The 20,656-nt window shown below is 40.7% G+C and overlaps 1 protein-coding gene across 1 annotated transcript in view; it reads right to left on the reverse strand.

Annotated features, from left to right (window-relative positions):
* Positions 1 to 20,656, reverse strand: part of LOC310986064 (low-density lipoprotein receptor-related protein 1-like) — a 179,161-nt gene that overhangs the window by 5,123 nt on the left and 153,382 nt on the right. The window contains exons 66-86 of the mRNA XM_083971791.1: positions 20,380 to 20,505; positions 19,235 to 19,351; positions 17,703 to 17,809; positions 16,234 to 16,363; positions 15,555 to 15,677; positions 14,893 to 15,015; positions 13,603 to 13,740; positions 12,505 to 12,645; positions 12,283 to 12,402; positions 10,571 to 10,836; positions 9,291 to 9,472; positions 8,460 to 8,566; positions 8,245 to 8,364; positions 7,461 to 7,637; positions 7,213 to 7,353; positions 5,832 to 6,005; positions 4,501 to 4,662; positions 3,618 to 3,801; positions 2,594 to 2,701; positions 2,419 to 2,492; positions 1,366 to 1,459 (exon numbers count right to left, since the gene is read on the reverse strand). Coding sequence (XP_083827917.1) covers positions 1,366 to 1,459; positions 2,419 to 2,492; positions 2,594 to 2,701; positions 3,618 to 3,801; positions 4,501 to 4,662; positions 5,832 to 6,005; positions 7,213 to 7,353; positions 7,461 to 7,637; positions 8,245 to 8,364; positions 8,460 to 8,566; positions 9,291 to 9,472; positions 10,571 to 10,836; positions 12,283 to 12,402; positions 12,505 to 12,645; positions 13,603 to 13,740; positions 14,893 to 15,015; positions 15,555 to 15,677; positions 16,234 to 16,363; positions 17,703 to 17,809; positions 19,235 to 19,351; positions 20,380 to 20,505 — 2,914 coding nt within the window. The remainder of the gene's footprint in view (positions 1 to 1,365; positions 1,460 to 2,418; positions 2,493 to 2,593; positions 2,702 to 3,617; positions 3,802 to 4,500; positions 4,663 to 5,831; positions 6,006 to 7,212; positions 7,354 to 7,460; positions 7,638 to 8,244; positions 8,365 to 8,459; positions 8,567 to 9,290; positions 9,473 to 10,570; positions 10,837 to 12,282; positions 12,403 to 12,504; positions 12,646 to 13,602; positions 13,741 to 14,892; positions 15,016 to 15,554; positions 15,678 to 16,233; positions 16,364 to 17,702; positions 17,810 to 19,234; positions 19,352 to 20,379; positions 20,506 to 20,656) is intronic.

Raw genomic sequence — 20,656 nt, forward strand, 5'->3', positions numbered from 1 at the left:
AGAATGGGTCCCCAGTATTCAGAAACTGCCGGATGCTAACTTATATATATTGGGCAATTAGCGTAACTGACATTCTGACATTTTCAAAATTCAAAATGGCTGTCTAAACCGGAAGTGACCAGATTTTAACCGCCAGTGGGCCGATTTTGATGGATTTCAATCTGGTCACTTCCGGTTTAGACAGCCATTTTGAATTTTGAAAATGTCAGAAATGGATTCAGCATCATCAATAACCCCTAAAACCACTCCAATATTGCCCAGATCAGCCAAGTCAATTTTGTTGAAATATTGCCCATATAGGCAATTATGCCAATTTATGCTAATTATGTCAGTTACGCTAATTGCCCAATATATATAAGTTAGCATCCGGCAGTTTCTGAATACTGGGGACCATTACTACATATTTCTAACATAAAACTTTGGGGTACTCAACATTTCCGGGTACTCATTGTTGGCAAGTAGACTACTATATTATAAGAAAACAAAGAAATTCTAAGTAAAATCAGATGTTCAGCAGCAGGAACTCCCCTCTGTATTCAGAATGGTTCGATCTTTTGTTCATAACCATGATGAGTTGCATCGTCAGATCTCTCCAAATCGAATCATAGTCGACTTTTCGAGGTCACTCCTAGAGTAAATGCTGGATTTTTTTTTTACACACTGCATTTTCCAACGTGAGAACGTGGAAGAATGCTGTTGCACGTCTCCACGACCACGAAGAGGCGCCACCACGATACAAACCACAGCACAGATACGGTACGGTACGGTACAAGGAGACGGTGGACAACATCGACAGCACCGACAGATCTATTCAACGCATCGTTTACAATAGATCTGCTCAGAGGACGGACGGCCGTTTACTCAGACCAGTGATGAACTACAACTCCCATGAACACCAGGGAAAAATGGAGCGACATTCACCACAGGACCAAAACACTGCACAGCAACCAAGACTCATGATCGAAGAGGGAGAGAGACAGAGAGAGAGACAGAGACAGAGAAAGAGAAAGAGAGGGAGCATCAGGATGCAGAGTAATCGAATGAAGGGATGGAGAGGAAAAGTGTAACCCTGGCAACCGTTACCGCAAGCGTCTGGAGCCGGTTTTGCCGGGCCGGCTAGACCTGAGGAGCAGAGGAAGACGCCATTACAGAGAGGAGAGGAAAAGGAAAAGGAGTGCAGAGCAAAGAGAGAAAGAAAAGAAGGAAAAAGAAAGAAAGAAAGAAAGAAAGAAAGAAGGAAGGAAGGAAGGAAGGAAGGAAGGAAGGAACAAAAAGAGGGAGGGAAAGAAGGAGTTCAAAGATCAAGAAGAACTCGTCACTGTTTCCTGTTGTCGTGTCGTTGCTGTTGTTGTTATGGTTACTCACCCTCTCATCCTCCTCCGGTACCAGAACAACGCTCCTCCAACCAGCAGAACCAGCAGCAGCAGCAGCAGCACAGGGATCACTATGGAGGCCGTGCCTGCACACACACACACACACACACACACACACACACACACACACACACACACACACACACACACACACACACACACACACACACACACACACAAATAAATATATTTATAAATATTTTCTCAAATCATCATCAAATTAAAGGAACTTGACGATTATTTATTGTCTTAGCCTCCTCTGTTTGTTCATTTATACATGAATCTTTATTGTTCTTCATTATTCATGTATGTATTATTCCTTTCCTTCTTCTATTCACTGTAGAATCACTCAGTTGATTGTCACTTTTCCCAGCTCATTTTTGTTATGATTTAATTGTTCCCATTTTTTTTGCCTTTATTTGTAACAAATTTGTTTTTTGATTATGTTTATTGTTTTATTGTTTATCGAGGATCCACATTAGCCGACGGCACAAACGCCAGGCTAGTCTTCCTGCGGTCCTTTTCAAAAAAGTTCAATATATTGTAAAACAACAATACACAGATCCAGTTACAATAAAAAAGAATGGAAAAGAAGAAAATATTTTAAAAAACTGTTCCCAAAATGGAAACATACATAAAAGACTAGTAACTCTCAAGATGAAAATAAATGAAGATGTAATCTTTTTGAAAGAAATGGGGAATGATCCAGACTTCTTGCCTAATAAAATGGACCAAACGTTTAACATATGGGCATCTAAAGGTTTATGTAAATTCAGACAAATGTTTGGGGATAAAGAAATGAAATCTTTTGAACAGCTATCGGTGCAATATGGTTTACCGAAATCTCATTTATTTAGATTCTTCCAAGTGAGAAGCTAACTCTCAAGTCTGAAAAGTGACTTTACATGTTTCTTAAATGTTTTTTTACTTGGAATAGTCCAATGTGCTCTGTTCTTCATTGCACATCCCAATCATAAGAATTGTTTATATTATCTTAAATGATATGTTTGTTCAAAATAAAAAAATGACACTGATGTAAACTTACGTCCGCCTGTACCCTGGGTACCGTCGCTATTAGCAACAGACTCACAGCGATGCCCCACCCATCCTGCTGAACATCTGCACACACAGAAACAACAGTTATGTTATGTTTTGTTTTGTTACGTGTTGTGAACAGAGGCAGCGTGGAGCCGTCAGACTGGACTCAGCTGTTTGCTCACCTGCACTCTGGCAGCCGGCTGACGGGGTTGATGGAGCACTGACCGTTAGCGCAGTACTCGTTAGTGTCACATGTGTAACAGCTGGGCTGCACGCGGCCGTTTGTACAGCTGATGGAAAAACACAATATATACAATACACACAATACATTAGACATGCGTTTATATAGCATCATGTACACAGTGACTGCTGTACAAACAGGGAACGTGAGAATAAATCAATAAATAAACTAAATGATAATTAAAAAACTGTATATACGTATTCACATTTTTGTTTAGTTCAGTTCAGTTCAGGTTTATTTATAAACTATTTTATAAAAAAATTATAAAAAATTGTTTTATGTATTTTTAGTCCCTATGGACCTCTGATTGTGTCCTTAATAAAGTCTTATTATTATTAAAGCACGTTTAAAAACAACCATTGTTGACCAAAGTGCTGTACTGTACAAGACATACCGGTGTATACTAGTAAAAACCCAGCAGAAACCGACACGCAGAAGAAACTATGAACAAAAGTGTTCTTCCTATTCAAACAAGAGCTAATCTATATACTGTAATTAAATATGTATAATGTACAAGTGCATTTTTCCTATTCAGTTACTGTGTTAATCCCTGATGTTACTCAGTCTTCTGATCATCTAATACATCTAAATTATACTTCAAATTACAACATGCTGTTTAGCCTTTAATATCAAAGTTATTCTGGGAAAGATAGATACAGTAACAAGTGTCTGTGAACGATTTTCCACAACAATGAAATCGACTTTTTTTTTGCATGAATCAAGCTGAGAAACTATATAGAAATGTAGAAACTTAGAAATTGTGTTTCTCTGGATATTAACTCAGAAGAAAAAGTTTGGGATCAAGTAAAAATTAACTATTTATAAGCTTAGTAGCTCTAATCTTGTGTTTATTAATATTCTATTAGCACAAGCTCACGTGTGTGTGTGTGTGTGTGTTTGATGCTGAGGTAACGATGTGTGTGTGTGTGTGTGTGTGTGTGTGTGTGTGTGTGTGAGTGTCTTACCGGCAGGTGAACTCTCCGGTGGATGAGAAGCTGTTGCTAGGGATACACTCTCCGTCACGACAGTAGTGACACTTGTCGATCTCGCAGGTGCTGCCGCTGAACTGAGGCAGACAGCGGCAGAGCTGAGAGCCGTCGTCGCTCTGGAGACACGTGCCTTTGTTCAGACAGTGGCCTTCACAGCTTCCTGTCCACACACACACACACACACACACACACACACACACACACACACACACACACACACACACACACACACAACCATATATAAACATATAAGTGCTCTGGTTGTAAATCTGTCGTCTTCTTCTTCCTCTCTGCTCATTAAAAACACACTCACATATCTCCTCTTCCATCTCTCCTCTTCCACCTCTCCTCTTCCATCTCTCCTCTTCCATCTCTCTACCTCCATCTCTCCTCTTCCATCTCTCTACCTCCATCTCTCCTCTTCCATCTCTCTACCTCCATCTCTCCTCTTCCATGTCTCCTCTTCCATCTCTCTACCTCCATCTCTCCTCTTCCATCTCTCTACCTCCATCTCTCCTCTTCCGTCCCTTCTCTTCCATCTATCCCCCATTTCTCTACCTCCATCTCTCCTCCATCTCTCCTCTTCTGTCCTTCCTCCTCCATCCCTCCTCTTCCACCTCTCCTCAATCTCTCCTCCATCTCTCCTCTTCCATCTCTCCTCCTCCATCTCTCCTCTTCCATCCCTCCTCTTCCATCTCTCCTCTTCCATCCCTCCTCTTCCATCCCTTCTCTTCCATCTCTCCCCTTCCATCTCTCTTCTTCCACCTCTCCTCTTCCACCTCTCCTCTTCCATCTCTCCTCCCTCCTATTCTCTATCTCCTCCTCCATCTCAGAAAAACAAACAAAAAACCAGACTCACGGTACTGGCACTGGTCTCCCAGGAAGTCTGCGGGGCAGCGGCAGCTCGGCTGGTTTCCTGCGCTGACGCTGCAGTTCCCTCCGTTCCTGCAGTAATCTTTACACGTGTGCAGGTTACAGTTGGGTCCCGTGAAGCCGGTCGGACATCGACAGGTAGGAGAACCTGGGGATGGACGAAGGGAGGAAGAGTTAAGTAATTGAATTGAATTGAATTGAATTCCTTTTATTGTCATTCATACCAAGGTATAAACGGAATTTAAATACAAACCTCCATGTGGTTAAAAACATCAATGAAGATAAAAAGACATACACACAATCAACAACAATAAGACAATAAAATTATATATTGCACAGTTTCTAAAGTGCAGCAGTCAATCTTTAAAGTGCAGTCAGTGTTGTCAGTGTCAGTGTGGGAGCATGTGGCAGTCTATGTGCAAGAGTTCAGTTGCCTGATGGCGCTGGGGTAGAAGCTGTTGGTCAGTCTGGATGTGTAAAATTACAGGATCATAAACAGGTCAAGTGGAGATGGACACGGATAAACACCAGGATGATGAACACATGGAGGGAGACGTGCACTGAAACCAGATCCCCCTACATAGTGTGTGGCACATATATATCAGATGGAGCAAGCTACATATTCATTTAACAGGGTTTCTGCAGGTACCAGCAAATCTAATTTAATGCTTTTTAATGTCATTTCAAACATTTTTAATGCCCGTGACTGCAAATACTCTACGTGTGCGTACATACACTTACCTATATACACATACACAATTACCCAATTACTTGGTTCTGCATGTTTATCACATCAATAGGGGGGCACCGACTGCAATTTTCTGGCCAATCACCAATTTTTTTAAAAGCCTGACCTGCCGATTCCAAATTCCGATTTTTGCCGCTAGCGATTAAAAGAAAAAGAAAAGTCAACAGTATCCTGCCACCACCTAAAAATATTAATTTAGAAAATTGTCCATTTCTTCACCCACGTTTAATTTTACTGTAGATTAACTGTATAATCCCCCTATTTTTCTGCTCTTTGTGCTCTATAGGGATTAATGATATCAAAATCTGACTGTATGAATCAATCATTTTTTTAATCAATTTTTTAATGCCTTTGAGAATTTAATTTAATTCCTTTTAATGCCATTTAAGGCCTTCATTTTAGCAAAATATATTTAATGACTTTTAATGCTTTTTAATGACCCGCGGAAACCCTGATTAAAGGGATAGTTCAGCTTTTTTGAAGTTGGGTTGTATGAGCTGCAAATGCCCATTAAGTACATGACAGTAGATGCAGTAGACAAGTCTCAGCCTGTGATGTCGTGGTCTCACCTGTGGGCGACGGCGTGCAGGTGCCTCCGTTCTTGCAGTAATCTCTGCACTGGTCGATCTCACAGCGATCTCCCCCGTAGTTGGGCTGGCAGCGGCACTTGGGCTGCTTGTGAGCGTTGAGGAAGCAGCTTCCGCCGTTCAGACACTGGACCAGACAGGGACCGCTGGGCGGCGCTGTGGAGAGGAGCAGGAGGCGGTTCAGTCATTATGGGATGGAGGATGGAGGATGCAGCAGCAAGTGTGTGTGTCTGTCCCAATATGCACACTCGATCACACTTACACATTTGGCCACTTGGCGTGCGTGTTCTTAGGCTTAGTGTAAATTAGTGTAATTTCAATAAAATTAAATTAACTTTCTATCTCATAATTATGACTTTTTAATGTCATATTTTATATTCATCATGCTCTGTTCATGTCCAGCAGCACTGTTTATTAAAACTGTTGCTGTGCTGTGTGTGTGTGTCGTAGTTGTGCTAGTGTGCACAATGGCACAGGCTGCATTTGTCAAGTGTATCCCCCACGCGCTTGGCCCCTTAATACATGCTTGCACTATATGCAAATATACGTTCCGCCGGCAAAATGTCACCAAAGTGTGTGCGTAACCAAGTGTGGAGAAATGGGACAGGCCCTCTGTGTGTGTCTGTAGTTTCCATCCACCTTTTTTTATTCGCATTTTCAAAAATTGCGAATAAATACTTGGATGGAAACGCCAGAAATTCGAAAAAAGACAGTAAATGCGCATAAAAGTTTTTACGCTTTGGGGGGTGGATTTGTCAGCGTATCGATTAAATGAAAATGCGACTTTTTGTCATGGAAACAGATTATGCGAATTTCAAACAAATGGAGAACGATGCCTCGGTCTCCCAGCTCTCGTCTCTGCACACTGCAACACAAACGTGCTCCGTAACCCGTCATCTTTTGTTTATGACGGTTAAGACTACACAATCACACACCGTAACATCGTTATGTAACGTTATCCACCGCTACATTTATTGATTTTTCGCCGGCTTTGTTGTCAACAGATGCACATGGGCGAGAGGAGCGTAACCAAAACAGCGGAAAAGCGAGCGGACTGTCACACTTCCCGACTGTCTTTCTGTGTAAATATCTCATGTTACAACATGAAAACCTGCGGCTTATATTCAAGTGCGGCCTATATGTACAGTATTTTCTTTTAAAATTTAGCTGGTGCGGCATACATTCACGCTCTCTTATGACGTAATCTCACGGCGCACTCCTCCTCTCCCAATAATTGCAAAACAATAATGAATGGAAACGGTCATAAATTCGCATTTGCTTTTTGCGCATTTTCACAAAATCCGCTCTTAAATTCGATACATTTGGATGGAAACCCAGCTTGTCTGTGTGTGTGTTGACTCACAGATAGGCGACAGTGTGGGCGTTGGCAGCTCCACGCAGGTGCCGTTATCCAGCGTGCGTCCGTTGGGGCACATGCAGACGGGTCCACTGGGGCTCAGCAAACACAACCACTCACATTTCTTCCTGTCGCACGGATTCGTCACTGATGATGAGAACAGAAAAAAATAAAATAAAAATATTAAAGCTTCAGGTTCAGAGGATCAGTCACTCTCCTGTTTCTTCGTCTCGGTCCGTGTTCTTCTAACTCACTCTCTGGCTGTTTGTAGCGATGGTACAGGACGATGTCGGTGGCGTGGTTCATCCCCGTCGTCAGGTTCTCGACGGGGCCTTTACCGAACTTATTCACCCTGAAGACGTAGTTGTTGGCGTAGGTGACGCCGTAGACGAAGTCCTCGAACACGTCGATGCTGAACGGGTGCTGCAGCTCTGTGGACAAACACACAGATGTTACAGATGTTACAGATGTTACAGATGTTTCTCTGACGGTTTCCTGCATCACTTCATCACATCAACCTGAACCTGAGACTGATCATGTGTCAGTGTGAGTCTGAACCACTTTAATGTTCTTTTTTTCTTTCTTTTTTTTTGAGTTTAACATTTTAAAGTAAATTAAAATAAAAAAAAAAATAAAAATGTAAAAAAAAATACAAAACAAAAACAAATTAAAAATACACAAATAAATTAACATATACTGTAAATTACAAATTATAAAAATAAAATAAATTAACAAATAAAATATATAAGAAAATGAACAATTTAAAAATACACAAATAAATTAATAAATTAAAAATAATAAAAAAATAAAATAAAATATAAGATAAAATAATTAAACAAATAAATAAAACAAAAATAATATTAATGATAATAAAAAAAGATATATATATAAGAATGAATCAAAAATTAAACAAAAACATAATATTATTAATAATAACTAAATAAATGATAATAATAAAACTAAAATAAAAAAATAAATAAAAATAATAATCAAAATGAAAAATAAAAAATAAAAACATAAATAAATAAATGACTGAACTGTTCTTGATGCTGTTCACCGCCACCACTGCGTCGCTGCCGTTCAGCCTCACGCTGCAGATCTGGGACAGTTTGGCGTCGGCCCAGAACAGACGCTCGTTGAAGTAGTCGACAGCCAAACCTGAACACACGGAGCAGAGGAGAGAGGGAATGAAGGAGAGGATCACAGAGAAGAGGAGGAGGAGGAGGAAGAGGAAGAGTATAAAAGTGTTTTACCGGTCGGCCACTGGATGTTTTCCTCCACCAGCGTCTCTCTCATGGTTCCGTCCATCGCTGCCGTCTCGATCTTGGGGTGGTTCCCCCAGTCGGCCCAGTACATTTTCCTGATGGAGGAGATGATGCAACACGCTCCGTCATCGTCATCATCATCATCATCATCATCATCATCATCATCATCATCATCATCATCATCATCATCATCATCATCATCATCATCACTACATCTCTTGTAGGGGTGGGAGAAAAAATCGATTCACATAAGTATTGCGATATTTTTTTTGATGATTTTTAAATCGATTTTTTTTCAAAAATTGAATTGAAATTTGAATTTCTTTTTTTTTAATATTGTATTTGTTCGCCTTTTTTACATACAGAGAGTCCAGGTTTTGAAAAGAGTTTAAGTTCACTTTATAATGGAGTATGTTCATTTATAGGCTCCTACAGTATTTGTGTGCAGATGAATGTTAAAACATAGCAGTTTACCTCAGTCTACATCTCATTTTGTCAGAAAGGTTTCAGTTTTTCTATACTCTTTTATTTTTGCCTCTTTTAAGCAGTCCAGGCTGAATAAATCTTAAAAACTGACTTACATGTGATGTGTATTTTTTGGGGGATATATGTTTCCTGGAATAGTCGTAGACAATCATAATCATTCAACTGTTTCACTGGTGTTAAAAATGCAGACTAAAAATCCAGAAAATCGACAATATCGTAGAATCTCATTTAAATCGAATCGGCATCCAAAAAATCGTAGAAGAATCGAATCGGGAGAAAAGCATATCGTCCCAGCCCTAATCTCTTGTGATTTCCAACCTCTGCTGTACTCACCCTCTCTGGGGGTCGACCACGATGGCGTAGGGCTCGTCGATCATCCCGGAGATCAGCGTCTTGCGGTGGCGTCCTCCGCTGATCTGAGCCACCTCGATGACGTCGCGGCCCGAGTCGGTCCAGTACAGGTTCCCGGCCACCCAGTCCACGGCGATGCCCCGGGGCATCTTCAGGTCGGGGATCTGAACACAAGAAAACAAGAGATCAGGACGCGTTAAACTTCCTGTTTGTGTTTTACATCGTTGTCAAACAAAAGCAAATATATCCGATGTCACAAAGTTTCGATTTATTTCGATATGAGACGATATCAACTGATTTAACACGATCACTTTCATCTATATCAGATCACAAAAACAAATAAATATCAATTGACATTTTAACTAGAAATATAATGAAAAATGATCTTTTTAAAGTTTTTTAGACATGATGTTGTTGGTAACTTGCTTCAGCAGGAGGAGGCTCTGAGAGAGAAGAATGTGTGATATAATGTCCTGAAAAATGCCCTTGAAATCTATCATTCAGCTGTTATCGGTATTTGTCTATTTTTATTTATTTAAAAAAAATGTTCCTTCCTTTTTGCCTTTTTGCTTTATTTTCATCTTATTTTTATAGTTTTTTATATTTTACTTAGTTAGCGAGGGGAAGAAGGGAAGGGAGGGAGAATAGGGAGAAAAAGTTTGCTCTGTTTCTTGCATGTAAGAATGTCTTGTTTGATTTGTTGTATCTTGCAAACAAAAACTAATAAACACATGCTTAAAAAAAAGAAGAAATGTAATGAAAAAAGTTTTTTTTCAAATTTTATAAAAGAAAACTGAAGCATTAAGTTCCTGTTTGTTCACATTAAAGCAGGATTTTGTGTTTCAGAGTTTCCTGTTTAATAAGTCTATAAGACAGAACTAAATATTTAAATATATAAATATCTAATTAAAAATATAACACTGACTGTTTTCGAGTTGTGCTTTGTGAGTATTAACAGTAATCTCACAGTGGCGTCGCTCACACTCAGCACACGACTTATTAGTTGACACATCTTAAAAATTCTACAAAGCTGTTTTATTCCCAAGAGAGAGAGAGAGAGGAAACAGTAGTTGCCTTTTTTATTCTGGCTGTTTTCAGCTAGTACATACGGTAGTTTGAATGTGTCTGAACGCTCAGGTGGAAACAGATGGGGGGAAAGCACCAGAGGAATTTCAAAATAAAGGTGCAACTAACAAATTATAACATATATATGAATCTCTGATTGAAGTTTTTCCTTTTGGACCGACGCGGCTGCCTCGTACCTCCAGGTTGGTGACTCTGGAGTCGCTCTGCCGGCGGTTGCGGTTGCTGTTGGGGGACGAGGACGAGGGCGGCAGGTCGTAGGCGGAGATGCGGCCCGTGTGCCAGTTGGTCCAGTAGATGCGGTTGGTCTTGATGTGCAGGTCCATGGCGTCGATGCGCACGTTGGCGTCGCCCTGGAAGTTCTGCTCGTAGCGCCAGTTGGGCATGGACGGGTCCAGGCTGCGGATCTCGTTGTCGTCGGCGATGTAGAGCACTTGTCTCGGAGCTGGAGACGATGTCATGTCGGGTCGGAGGGAGAAGTATGAAATATATTAATGTAGCAGAGCACAGATGTGGAAATATTAAAGCAGGAGAGAGATAATAATAATTTCATAACTGTGTTAATATAGCACAAAGTTTACAAAGTGCTTGACAAAAACAACATATAGAGACCACAGAAAACAAATCATAAACAAGAGTCATAAAAACAGGCATTATGAGACCCAACAACAAACTGAGACCATAAACTCAGGAAACTCAAATTAAAATGAACTGATGGGATAAAAGAGTTAAAACAGAAGAGGGTGTAGAGTAAAAAAACGACTTTCCTTGTCCCAGTTACATGCAGAAGGGAAAATTGAATAATTGGCGGTTTTCTGCCTCCTCAACACTAGGTGGCGATAAGCGTTGTTTCAGCAGGTTAATATGGACCCATTTCCAGTTGACTTTTCTGTCACCAGTAGATGACTGGATATAAATAACTCAACTACAGTTGGCTGGGTTCAGGCTGAAAATATATACAAATGACTTGGGTCGTGTCAGGCCAGGCTTCCTTTTTATTTTATTTTTTTAATAAAACACATCTTCTCGCAGGATGCACTGTGTGAAAAATGGAAAAATGCACTGACGCATCGGCACAGGTGTTTTTTTTTTCTTTGTTTGTCCGGCTTCTATGCTGCACTTTGTGCCGTCTCTACTGTTGTGAAGCATGCACACATGCATACTGTATATACTGTACATGCAGAAGAAAATCAGTTTCCAATTGCATCATCTGGGTGTTTTAGTCGGATCTGAAGACGCCCAGTCTTGGTCGGACTGACGTATTTACATGCACTTCAGTTGTTCAGTTACACTGCAAAAACTCAAAATCTTCCCAAGAATATTTGTCTTATTTCTTGTCAAAATGTCTCATTTCTAGTCAAAACTAATCTCTTTCCACTTAAAATAAGACTCATCACCTAAAAATGAACTTGTTTTTAGATAATTTTCACTTGTTTCAAACACATTTTCACTTGAAATAAGTAGAAAAATCTGCCAGTGAAAGCAAGTTTTTTGTGCTTGTAATAAGGAAGAAAAACTTGCTCCACTATCAGATTTTTCTACTTATTTCAAGTGAAAATAGAATAGAATAGAATAGAAATGACATTTTGACTAGAAATAAGACAAATATTCTTGGTAAGATATTTGAGTTTTTGCAGTGTATAATCAGACTGAGGCCATAATTAGTTGTTTTTTTAACTGTTGTGTAAACGTAATAGGTGAGATAAAATGAGATAATATTGAAGGGGAAGTGACAGTGAATCTAAAACCAACAAAGAGAGTATGGGGACATTAAGACGGGGGATAATAAAGATAGGAAAACAATAAGAAGATGGTAAAAAGAAGAGGATGAAGTGATTTAAAGAAGTGACAGCTGGGGAAGCTACACGTCATTAACAGTGCAGGTGCTCACCGTCGGCTTTGCAGGTGTCATTGATCTTGATGAAGTGCTTGTGGCAGCTGCACTTGTACGATCCCTTGGTGTTGTTGCAGAGGTGGGAACACAATCCAAACTGCTGACACTCGTTCTTATCTGCACAACGAGGACACACGGTTCACGTCACACACACTCACACTGTAGTCACAACAACAACACAACACAACCATGTAGAGAAAGGAAGGACAGTGTTGTCACCTTCACATCTGTTGTTGCGTCCTCGGGCCTGGAAGCCCGGTTTGCAGGAGCAGAACGAGTCGGTGGCGTTCACCACGCAGTGAGCTTCGTCTCCGTCGCCGCACATCGTCTTGTTGCTGCGGCAGTCGTTCAGCAGCGTGTCTGCAAGACAAACAGGAAGCGTGCTGTCACCACACAGAGCAAGAGAGTGTAGTTGCGTTTCCATCCACCTTTTTTTATTCGCATTTTCAAAAATTGCGAATAAATACTTGAATGGAAACGCCAGAAATTCGAAAAAAGGCAGTAAATGCGCATAAAAGTTTATACGCTTGGAGGGGGTGGATTTGTCAGCGTATTGATTAAAGGAAATGCAAAAAAATGTTTTTGTGATGGAAACAAATTATGCGAATTGAGGCAGAGTTTGTGGGTGAAGTGCTGCTGGACTTCACCCAGCGACGTTCAAACAAATGGAGAACGACGCCCCGGTGTCCCAGCTCTCGTCTCTGCACCGCAACACAAACGCGCTCCGTAACCCATAATGTTTTGTTCATGACGGTTAAGACGACACAATCACACGCCGTAACATCGTATATGTTATGTAACGTTATCCACCGCTCCATTTATTGATTTTTCACCGGCTTCGTATGTAAACAGATGCACATGGGTGAGAGGAGCGTAACCAAAACAGCGGAAAAGCGAGCGGACTGTCACAGTTCCCTTCTGTCTTTCTGTGTAAATATCTCATGTTACAACATGAAAACCTGCGGCTTATATTCAAGTGCAGCCTATATATGTATTTTCTTTTAAAATTTAGCTGGTGCGGCTTATACAGGTGCGTCTATAGTCCGGAAAGTACATAAATTGTCCATGATGTTGAGTGTTAGCTGAGTGTCAACTGTTGGATACATTCATGCTCTCTTATGACGTAATCTCACGGCGCACTCCTCCTCTCCCAATAATCGCAAAACAATAATGAATGGAAATGGTCATAAATTCGCATTTTCTTTTTGCACATTTTCACAAAATCCGCTTTTAAATTCGATACGACTTGGATGGAAACCCAGCTTGTGTGTGCATGTTGCATGTGCACATTATGACATAACACACACAAACACACACCTTTCTTGTTGCAGGTGACTTCGTCGGAGCCGTAGTCCTCGCAGTCGTTGAAGTAGTTGCATCGCAGCGCCGAGCTGATGCAGCGGCCGTTGGAGCACTGGAACTCGTCCTTGTGACACGTCAGCGGGGGAGGGGGCACTGATGAGGAGGAGGGGGCAATTACAGAGTTATTAGTTAACGTCTTTGATTATAATGTGCAAAAGTCATCCTTTAATACGGTTTGGCGGTAATACAGTAATAACATCCATGGCATTTCATTACCGTCAGTACCTCATGTCTGTCTGGGCCTGATATAATATTAGATATAATTTATTTAAAGTCTAAATAATGAGTGCATGTCCAACACCTACATACTGTATGTGTGGTTGGGTTTTCAATTTTACTCCAATAGTTTAATGTTTTCCTTTTGGTGGACATTGATGTCGTCACGTGACGGCTCAGAGAAGAGAAAGAGAAAAAGACGGCAAGTTGCGAATCAAATGAGTTGGTTTCCTCCCAAAAAACTTCTGCAAAAACCTTGACTAGATTCTGCTGTAGCTGTGCAACGCCGCTTCCATTGTGCTCATGTCACTTTAAAATCTATTTTTATTACTGTATTATACCTTGTATTTGTCCTTGTAACATTTCTGTATGGACTTCACATCACTAGTGTGCATAACTCCTTTGCACCACAGTTTACAGTACCATCGCTGGTATCCAGGACTTTGCACATTACACTTGCCTTATTTTTACTATGTATTATATGGTATGTTATGCTATTGTAGAAAATGTGGTTTAATGTTGGGTGTGTGTTGGATGTGATGACAACAGATGGAAATGAACTTCTGCTAAAGCTGGTGAGCCCAACTTTTCGTTTGGTCCTGTAAATGATCAATGCAAACACACATTGTCCTTCAATAAATAGAATAAAAAAGAAATAAATAAAAGTGGCTCAGCTGATCGGCGCTCAGATGGCGGTTAGATCTTCCGATGTTGAACTCATTTTATAAATACAAAGTGCAGCCAAACACCAGGCTGAAGAGAGAGGAACAACAGAGCTACTCTGACAGCTCGTCTTTGGAGCTGCAAGTGAGCTTTTTTTTTTTTTTCTTAGTGGTGCCGTCCACTTTTTCTATAAGCTATTTGTTGTTTAAAAAAGTTGTTATACATGTTATTGTTTCAGTATTCTTATGTGTCATTTGTGCAAGCCAACACTGGTTATAATCGGTCACTGTAAAACCGTATACCCCGGTGACAATGTGGAGGAGGTTACTGCCCCAACCCCATCCCATAATTATAAAACAAACTCACAGCAGTTGATTTCGTCGCTGTTGTCTCCACAGTTGTTGACTCCATCGCAGTGTTTGGACACGGGCAAACACACACGGTCGTTATGACAACGGAACTGCCTGGTGGGCGGGCACTGGAATTTAACTACGAAACAGGAAGGAGAGGAACAAATCAATCAATCAATCAATCAAATTTTCACCTTTGCACCTTTCAAAGCAAATAAATGCCGTTCAAAGTGCTTTACATTTTAATTTAAAAAGTACATATATATATGAGGTGAAACAAGAAAAATAACATGGGGACTAATGCACGAAGATTAAAAACAACAATAAAATATAGCAATAGAAAAAATAACAACAATACATTTTTATAAAATAGAATAGAATAAAATGCAGGACAGAAATATAGGGCAAAATATTAAAAAAAACAACCCCAAAAAACCAACACACAAACACTCAAAAGAAAGATAACAATAAGAGAGAAAAAAGCAATAAAATAGAAGAATATAAAAACTGTAAAATAGAATAAAATCACTATTAGACTATAACATAAAAGCCAGATTAAAAAGATGGGTTTTTTTTAGCCTACGTTTGAAAGTGGGCTAAAAAAAAACATCTTTTTAATCTGGTTTTTAATCTGGCAAACAAAGCAGGACATCATGTGCAAGTCCGATCGATCCTCACCACACTCCTCGGGGTTCTCGTCCGAGTTGTCTCCACAGTCGTCCTCGCCGTCGCACTTCCAGCCCAGAGGTTTACAGAGCGTGTTGTTGCACTGGAACTCGTCCAGGGGGCAGTAGCGACCCACTGGAGCACGGAGAGGAAGACAGAGAGAGGAGAGAGATAGAGAGAGAAGAGGGATGAATGATGATGCGTCACATCAGAGGCTGCACACATCCAACATTTGTCAGGATTACAGAGGAAAAACTCCAACAAAACTTTATAGAAGCGGCTTAATTAATGATGATTTATGCAGGAAAGAAGGTGGAGCCTAGATTCACGTTTTATGGGAACGTCCTCTAGCTTTTTTTGGAAGAAAGTTGTGCAAGTAAATGGTTAAAACAGGTGAAACTTTCTCTCCCTGGAGATAAATCAGCACATGTAAACAAATCTGCATTCATAGTGTTAAATAAAAACAGGCTTAATAACGTCTGTAAAGCTTCAGTAGATTTACGTCTGTTGTGATGGAAATGCTTATTTGTTTGTCCGTCTTGTCCTCATTAGTTTTGCTTTTATTGCTCATTTTATGTTTGTGATTTATTTCTGCATGTCAATAATTTGCTGGAAACTCAATAAAGAAATTGAATTATAACAAACAAAACAGAAAACGTCCAGGAGAGAATAAGTGTGTGTCTCTCACCACCACTGTCACATTTCTCCTCATCACTTCCGTCCATGCAGTCGGGATCGGCGTCGCAGCGCCAGCGGATCGGGATGCAGTGGCCGTTCTTACACTGGAACTGATCGCTGTCGCACTTCACGTCACAGCCGTTCTGACGACACAGAAGTATTTCATTCATGTCAATGCTCTCTGCCTTTTTCACAAAAGTTTAACTGGCATTTTAGTTTTGCCAAGAAGTTGATAGCCTTAAGATGGAAACCTCCCCATTATCTCACCATCAGACACTGGGCACTTACTTTCCTAGATGTAATTTATCTAGAACTGTCAACTGCTAGAATGAATGGCGCTAGTGAGGCTTCCATAAACAACTGGCGTGCAGCAGCTGACGCACTGAAAGAACTTATAAGATAAGCTCAATGAGACTCTAACCTCCTTTTTTTTCTGAATGGGTTTGTGTGCGTGTGTGTCACGTCAGATATAGATACTCCATAGGGTGCTAGAGAGCGTACCACTGTGAGTGTGCTGTTGGGGTGGGGGGTGGTGCCCATTTTCCTTTTCTTTTTTGTTAATTTATCATTTTTATGCACATTTGTTTTGGTTTTTCTTGCACCTTATTGAAGTGCAAGGTTACAGTATCACTATTATTATTTTGTGATTTAGTTGTTACAGTCATTTTGTACTATTGTCAATTAATGAGTCATGTTTCTTGGTTGTAACTTGTATTCTTGTTAAATAAACATTTGATCACAAAAACTGGCATTAGTTTTATCTATCTTTTTGTTTTATTCTAAGTCTGAGCAGGAAATTACATTTATTTGTATTCTGTGTTGCGAGAGGGAAATATAATATAACAGCTTGCAAATGTGTGCAAATCCTCTGCTAAGAAGCTGAAACCCTTCAGTCTGTGCAGAAATATGTTTTACTGATCATTTGAAGATACATTTGTCAGTTTTGTTCCTTTGTTCCTGAAACAGATTTGTCAGACAATTATATTTTTTGTGGATAATTCTTTTGGAAGTTTTGTCAAGTGAACGTCTCGTTGTGTGTGCACTGTGTAGCCAGCGAGGTACGTTCATTTCTGTTGTGTTGTTCAGATTCTTTGTGATAAAATTATGCCTTAATTTTGCACACTGTGTATTCAAACTGTTCATTTAATTTTCTCTATAGATTTATTTATAATGGGACAAAAACCTGTTGTAATTATGCCAGATTTAGCTCTGGAACAAATATATTACATCACACAATGGTTGCATCAGTAGGATGAAATAAAAAGTGGTGAAATGTTAAAGTGTATTTATCAGACAGTGTCGTAAAAGTGCTATTAGAGATTCACTGAGGCAGTATCTATACAGTATGATGCTTCATGAGGAAGGAGGAACATAAATGCATGTGTAACTGAAGAACTGTGGTCCTGTGTATTTCCTGGAGGAGGGAGCGATAACAAGTACAATCAATCAGGGAGGAAACAGTGAAGTGAAGTGAAGTGATACCTCGTCTGAACCGTCGGCACAATCGTGATCACCGTCGCACTTCCAACGTCCGGCGATGCAGCGGCCGTTCGTGCAGGAGAACTCGCTCTCCGAACACTGGCGAGGAACTGAGGACGAAGAGAGAGAGAGACAGAGAGAAAAGAGAGAGAGAAAGAGAGAGAGGTGAGTTAGAGAGAGTGAGAGAGGATGAAGAGGATGAAGGAGGAGCAGAGAGCGGAGGATGAGGAGCGAGGAGAAGAAGTGGGAGAAGAGACGACTGCTAAAGGAACACAGGACTCTCTGTTGAGCGTCGTACACACACACACACATGAATAAAATAAAGCCGGTTGTTTAAATTACAGGGTTGGACTCATGGATGGGGGGAGCAGGAGAGGAGGAGGGAGGGATTTTGCAAATGGAGGAAGCTAGAGGGATCGAAGAAGAGGAGGAAGAGGAGGAGGAGGGACGAAGCTCGGAGGAAAGAGAAGACAAGCTGGGACAGAGGACACAGGAAGCCGAGGGTGGAGGTGAAAGTGTGAAGACGCCACCTACCTCTGGCTCACAGCGACGGGCCAGTGTGAAATGTAAAAATAGACATGAGATGATGTGAGATGTGCAAATGGCCACAGAGCTAGTCGACTAAAAACAAGTCCAAGTCTCAACCACGAGTGCAGTTGAGTTAAAGGGATAGTTCAACATTTTTGGCAAATTGGCACCATTTGCCATATTCGCTATAGTCATACAGTAGCAGTAGGTTCGTTACCTTTAATTGTCGGTGCAAGCTGTTTTTAGAACGGCGGAGCAGAGCCGTGAGCTGCTCAGAGCTACGCTACGGAGGCTCATGGGATTTCTTTGTTGGTTTCCCTCATCAAACTCATCAAATACACAATCCAACAACTCCACAATGCTCTGGTGGACAAGTTGTGACCTGCACATTCACCACGCTATGAGATAATAACACAACGTTACCACACAGAGTTGTTTTAGAGGGAAATACATGCAAAACCGCTGATGCGCGTTGCCTTCAGGGACAGTTTTTCATCAACAGTCTCTGTATTTCCCTCTAAAACAACTCTGTGTGGTAACGTTGTGTTATTATCTCATAGCGTGGTGAATGTGCAGGTCACAACTTGTCCACCAGAGCGTTGTGGAGTTGTTGGATTGTGTATTTGATGAGTTTGATGAGGGAAACCAAGAAATCCCATAATGAGCCTCCGTAGCGTAGCTCTGAGCAGCTCACGGCTCTGCTCCGCCGTTCTAAAAACAGCTTGCACCGACAATTAAAGGTAACGAACCTACTGCTATGACTATAGGGATTATGGCAATGGGCCAATTTGCCAAAATGTTGAACTATCCCTTTAAAACAACACACACAAACACACACACACACACAGAGAAGTGATAACGCTGCTTACCGCTGTAACACAGTAGAGCTCAGACTACACTATGAATCACTGTTGTTGTTGTTGTTGTCGTGCAGGCTGTGGTTGTGTTGGTGTGAGCGAGCGAGTTGTGTGTCTCTCCACTAAATAAGACAAACACAGGAAGCGTACCACACTTGTCTTCGTCAGAGTTGTCGCCGCAGTCGTTGTCGTAGTCGCACTGCCAGCGGCCGGGGACGCAGCGGTTGTTTTTACAGCGGAACTGGTACGGCTCGCACGTCCGCTCGTCTGCACCCAGAACACACACACACAGAGAGAAGATCTAATCAAACAAAACTTTATTTATAAAGAGCATTTCATGCACAGGGCAAACTCATTGTGCGTTAGAAACATACAATTAAACATATACAAATAAAAACCATATCAATCACCTACACATATTCCTACACATAATATGGCCCAAACACAAAACAACATGACTTCAATCAAACAAGTTGATTCAAACAAAAAAACCTTCACTTCTATCAAAGAAAACATTTTCAATCAAAGAAAAACAGTGTTCAAATGCATTTTTTTGAGTCTCAACTATATTTTTGCATTCAAACTCTTTTTTAAATTTGATTGAAAAGGTTTTTTTTGATTGAAAATATATTTTTTTATTGAAGCAACCTTTTTTTGATTGAATAATAAAGACACAGATCTACCTTCATACACACTCAAACACACATGCACAACTTAAACAAAGACTGTTGTTGTCAAAAGAAAGGTTTTTAAACTGTTTTTTAAAGTGTTCAGGTGTAATTTCTCAAAGTCTATCAGCATTTCTCTAACGATGTTTCCTCTCTGTTCCTGCACCAGGTGTAAATGCAACCAGGAGCCAGAGAGGACGGACTGTGATCGACTGCATTGGGACCAGATTCAAAACAAGTACAAATGTAATTGCGCAACTTCTCAGGCTGTTTGTGGACTCTTCTTATGATTATTTATTTATTTAGCTGTTGTTGCTGCTGCTGCTGATTATGAAGCAGCACACAGAGGAGCAGAGGAAGTGACTGAGTGGTGACTGGCTGTTTTTCTGGCTCAGATGGTCCAGAGGAAGAAGAGAAAAAAGAGATAATCTCTGGAGAAGCATCTTAATACCAGAGGTCATACCATTTCAAAAAACATTTTATTTTATTAAGACATTTTAGTGTAGGAAAAAAGAAAACTGCAGCTGCACCGTCACTTCTTAAACTTTAACAACAACAACAAGTAAACAGGAAGAAGAAGAGTGGACCAACAGCCTGTGGAGTTCTTCTTCTTCTCCTGTCTCTTACCACACTCCTCCTTGGGTTCGTCCGACGCGTCTCCACAGTCGTCCTCTCCGTCACACTTCCACCGCGCCGGGATGCAGCGACCCGAGTCTTTGCAGCGGAACTCGTCCACGCCGCACGTCATCTGGGCTGCAACACAGAGAGAGAGACAGAGAGAATGAGCTGTTTCTGCCACAATAAAGAACTGATATAACTATTGTTATTAAAATCATGAATATTAACATTGTACGACTGACTGATCGTGTTTGAGCTGTGATCGGTCTCAAAGACCAAACGAAGA

The sequence above is a fragment of the Trachurus trachurus genome (genome assembly GCF_905171665.1).
Source record: "Trachurus trachurus genome assembly, chromosome: 5".
NCBI lineage: Eukaryota > Metazoa > Chordata > Actinopteri > Carangiformes > Carangidae > Trachurus > Trachurus trachurus.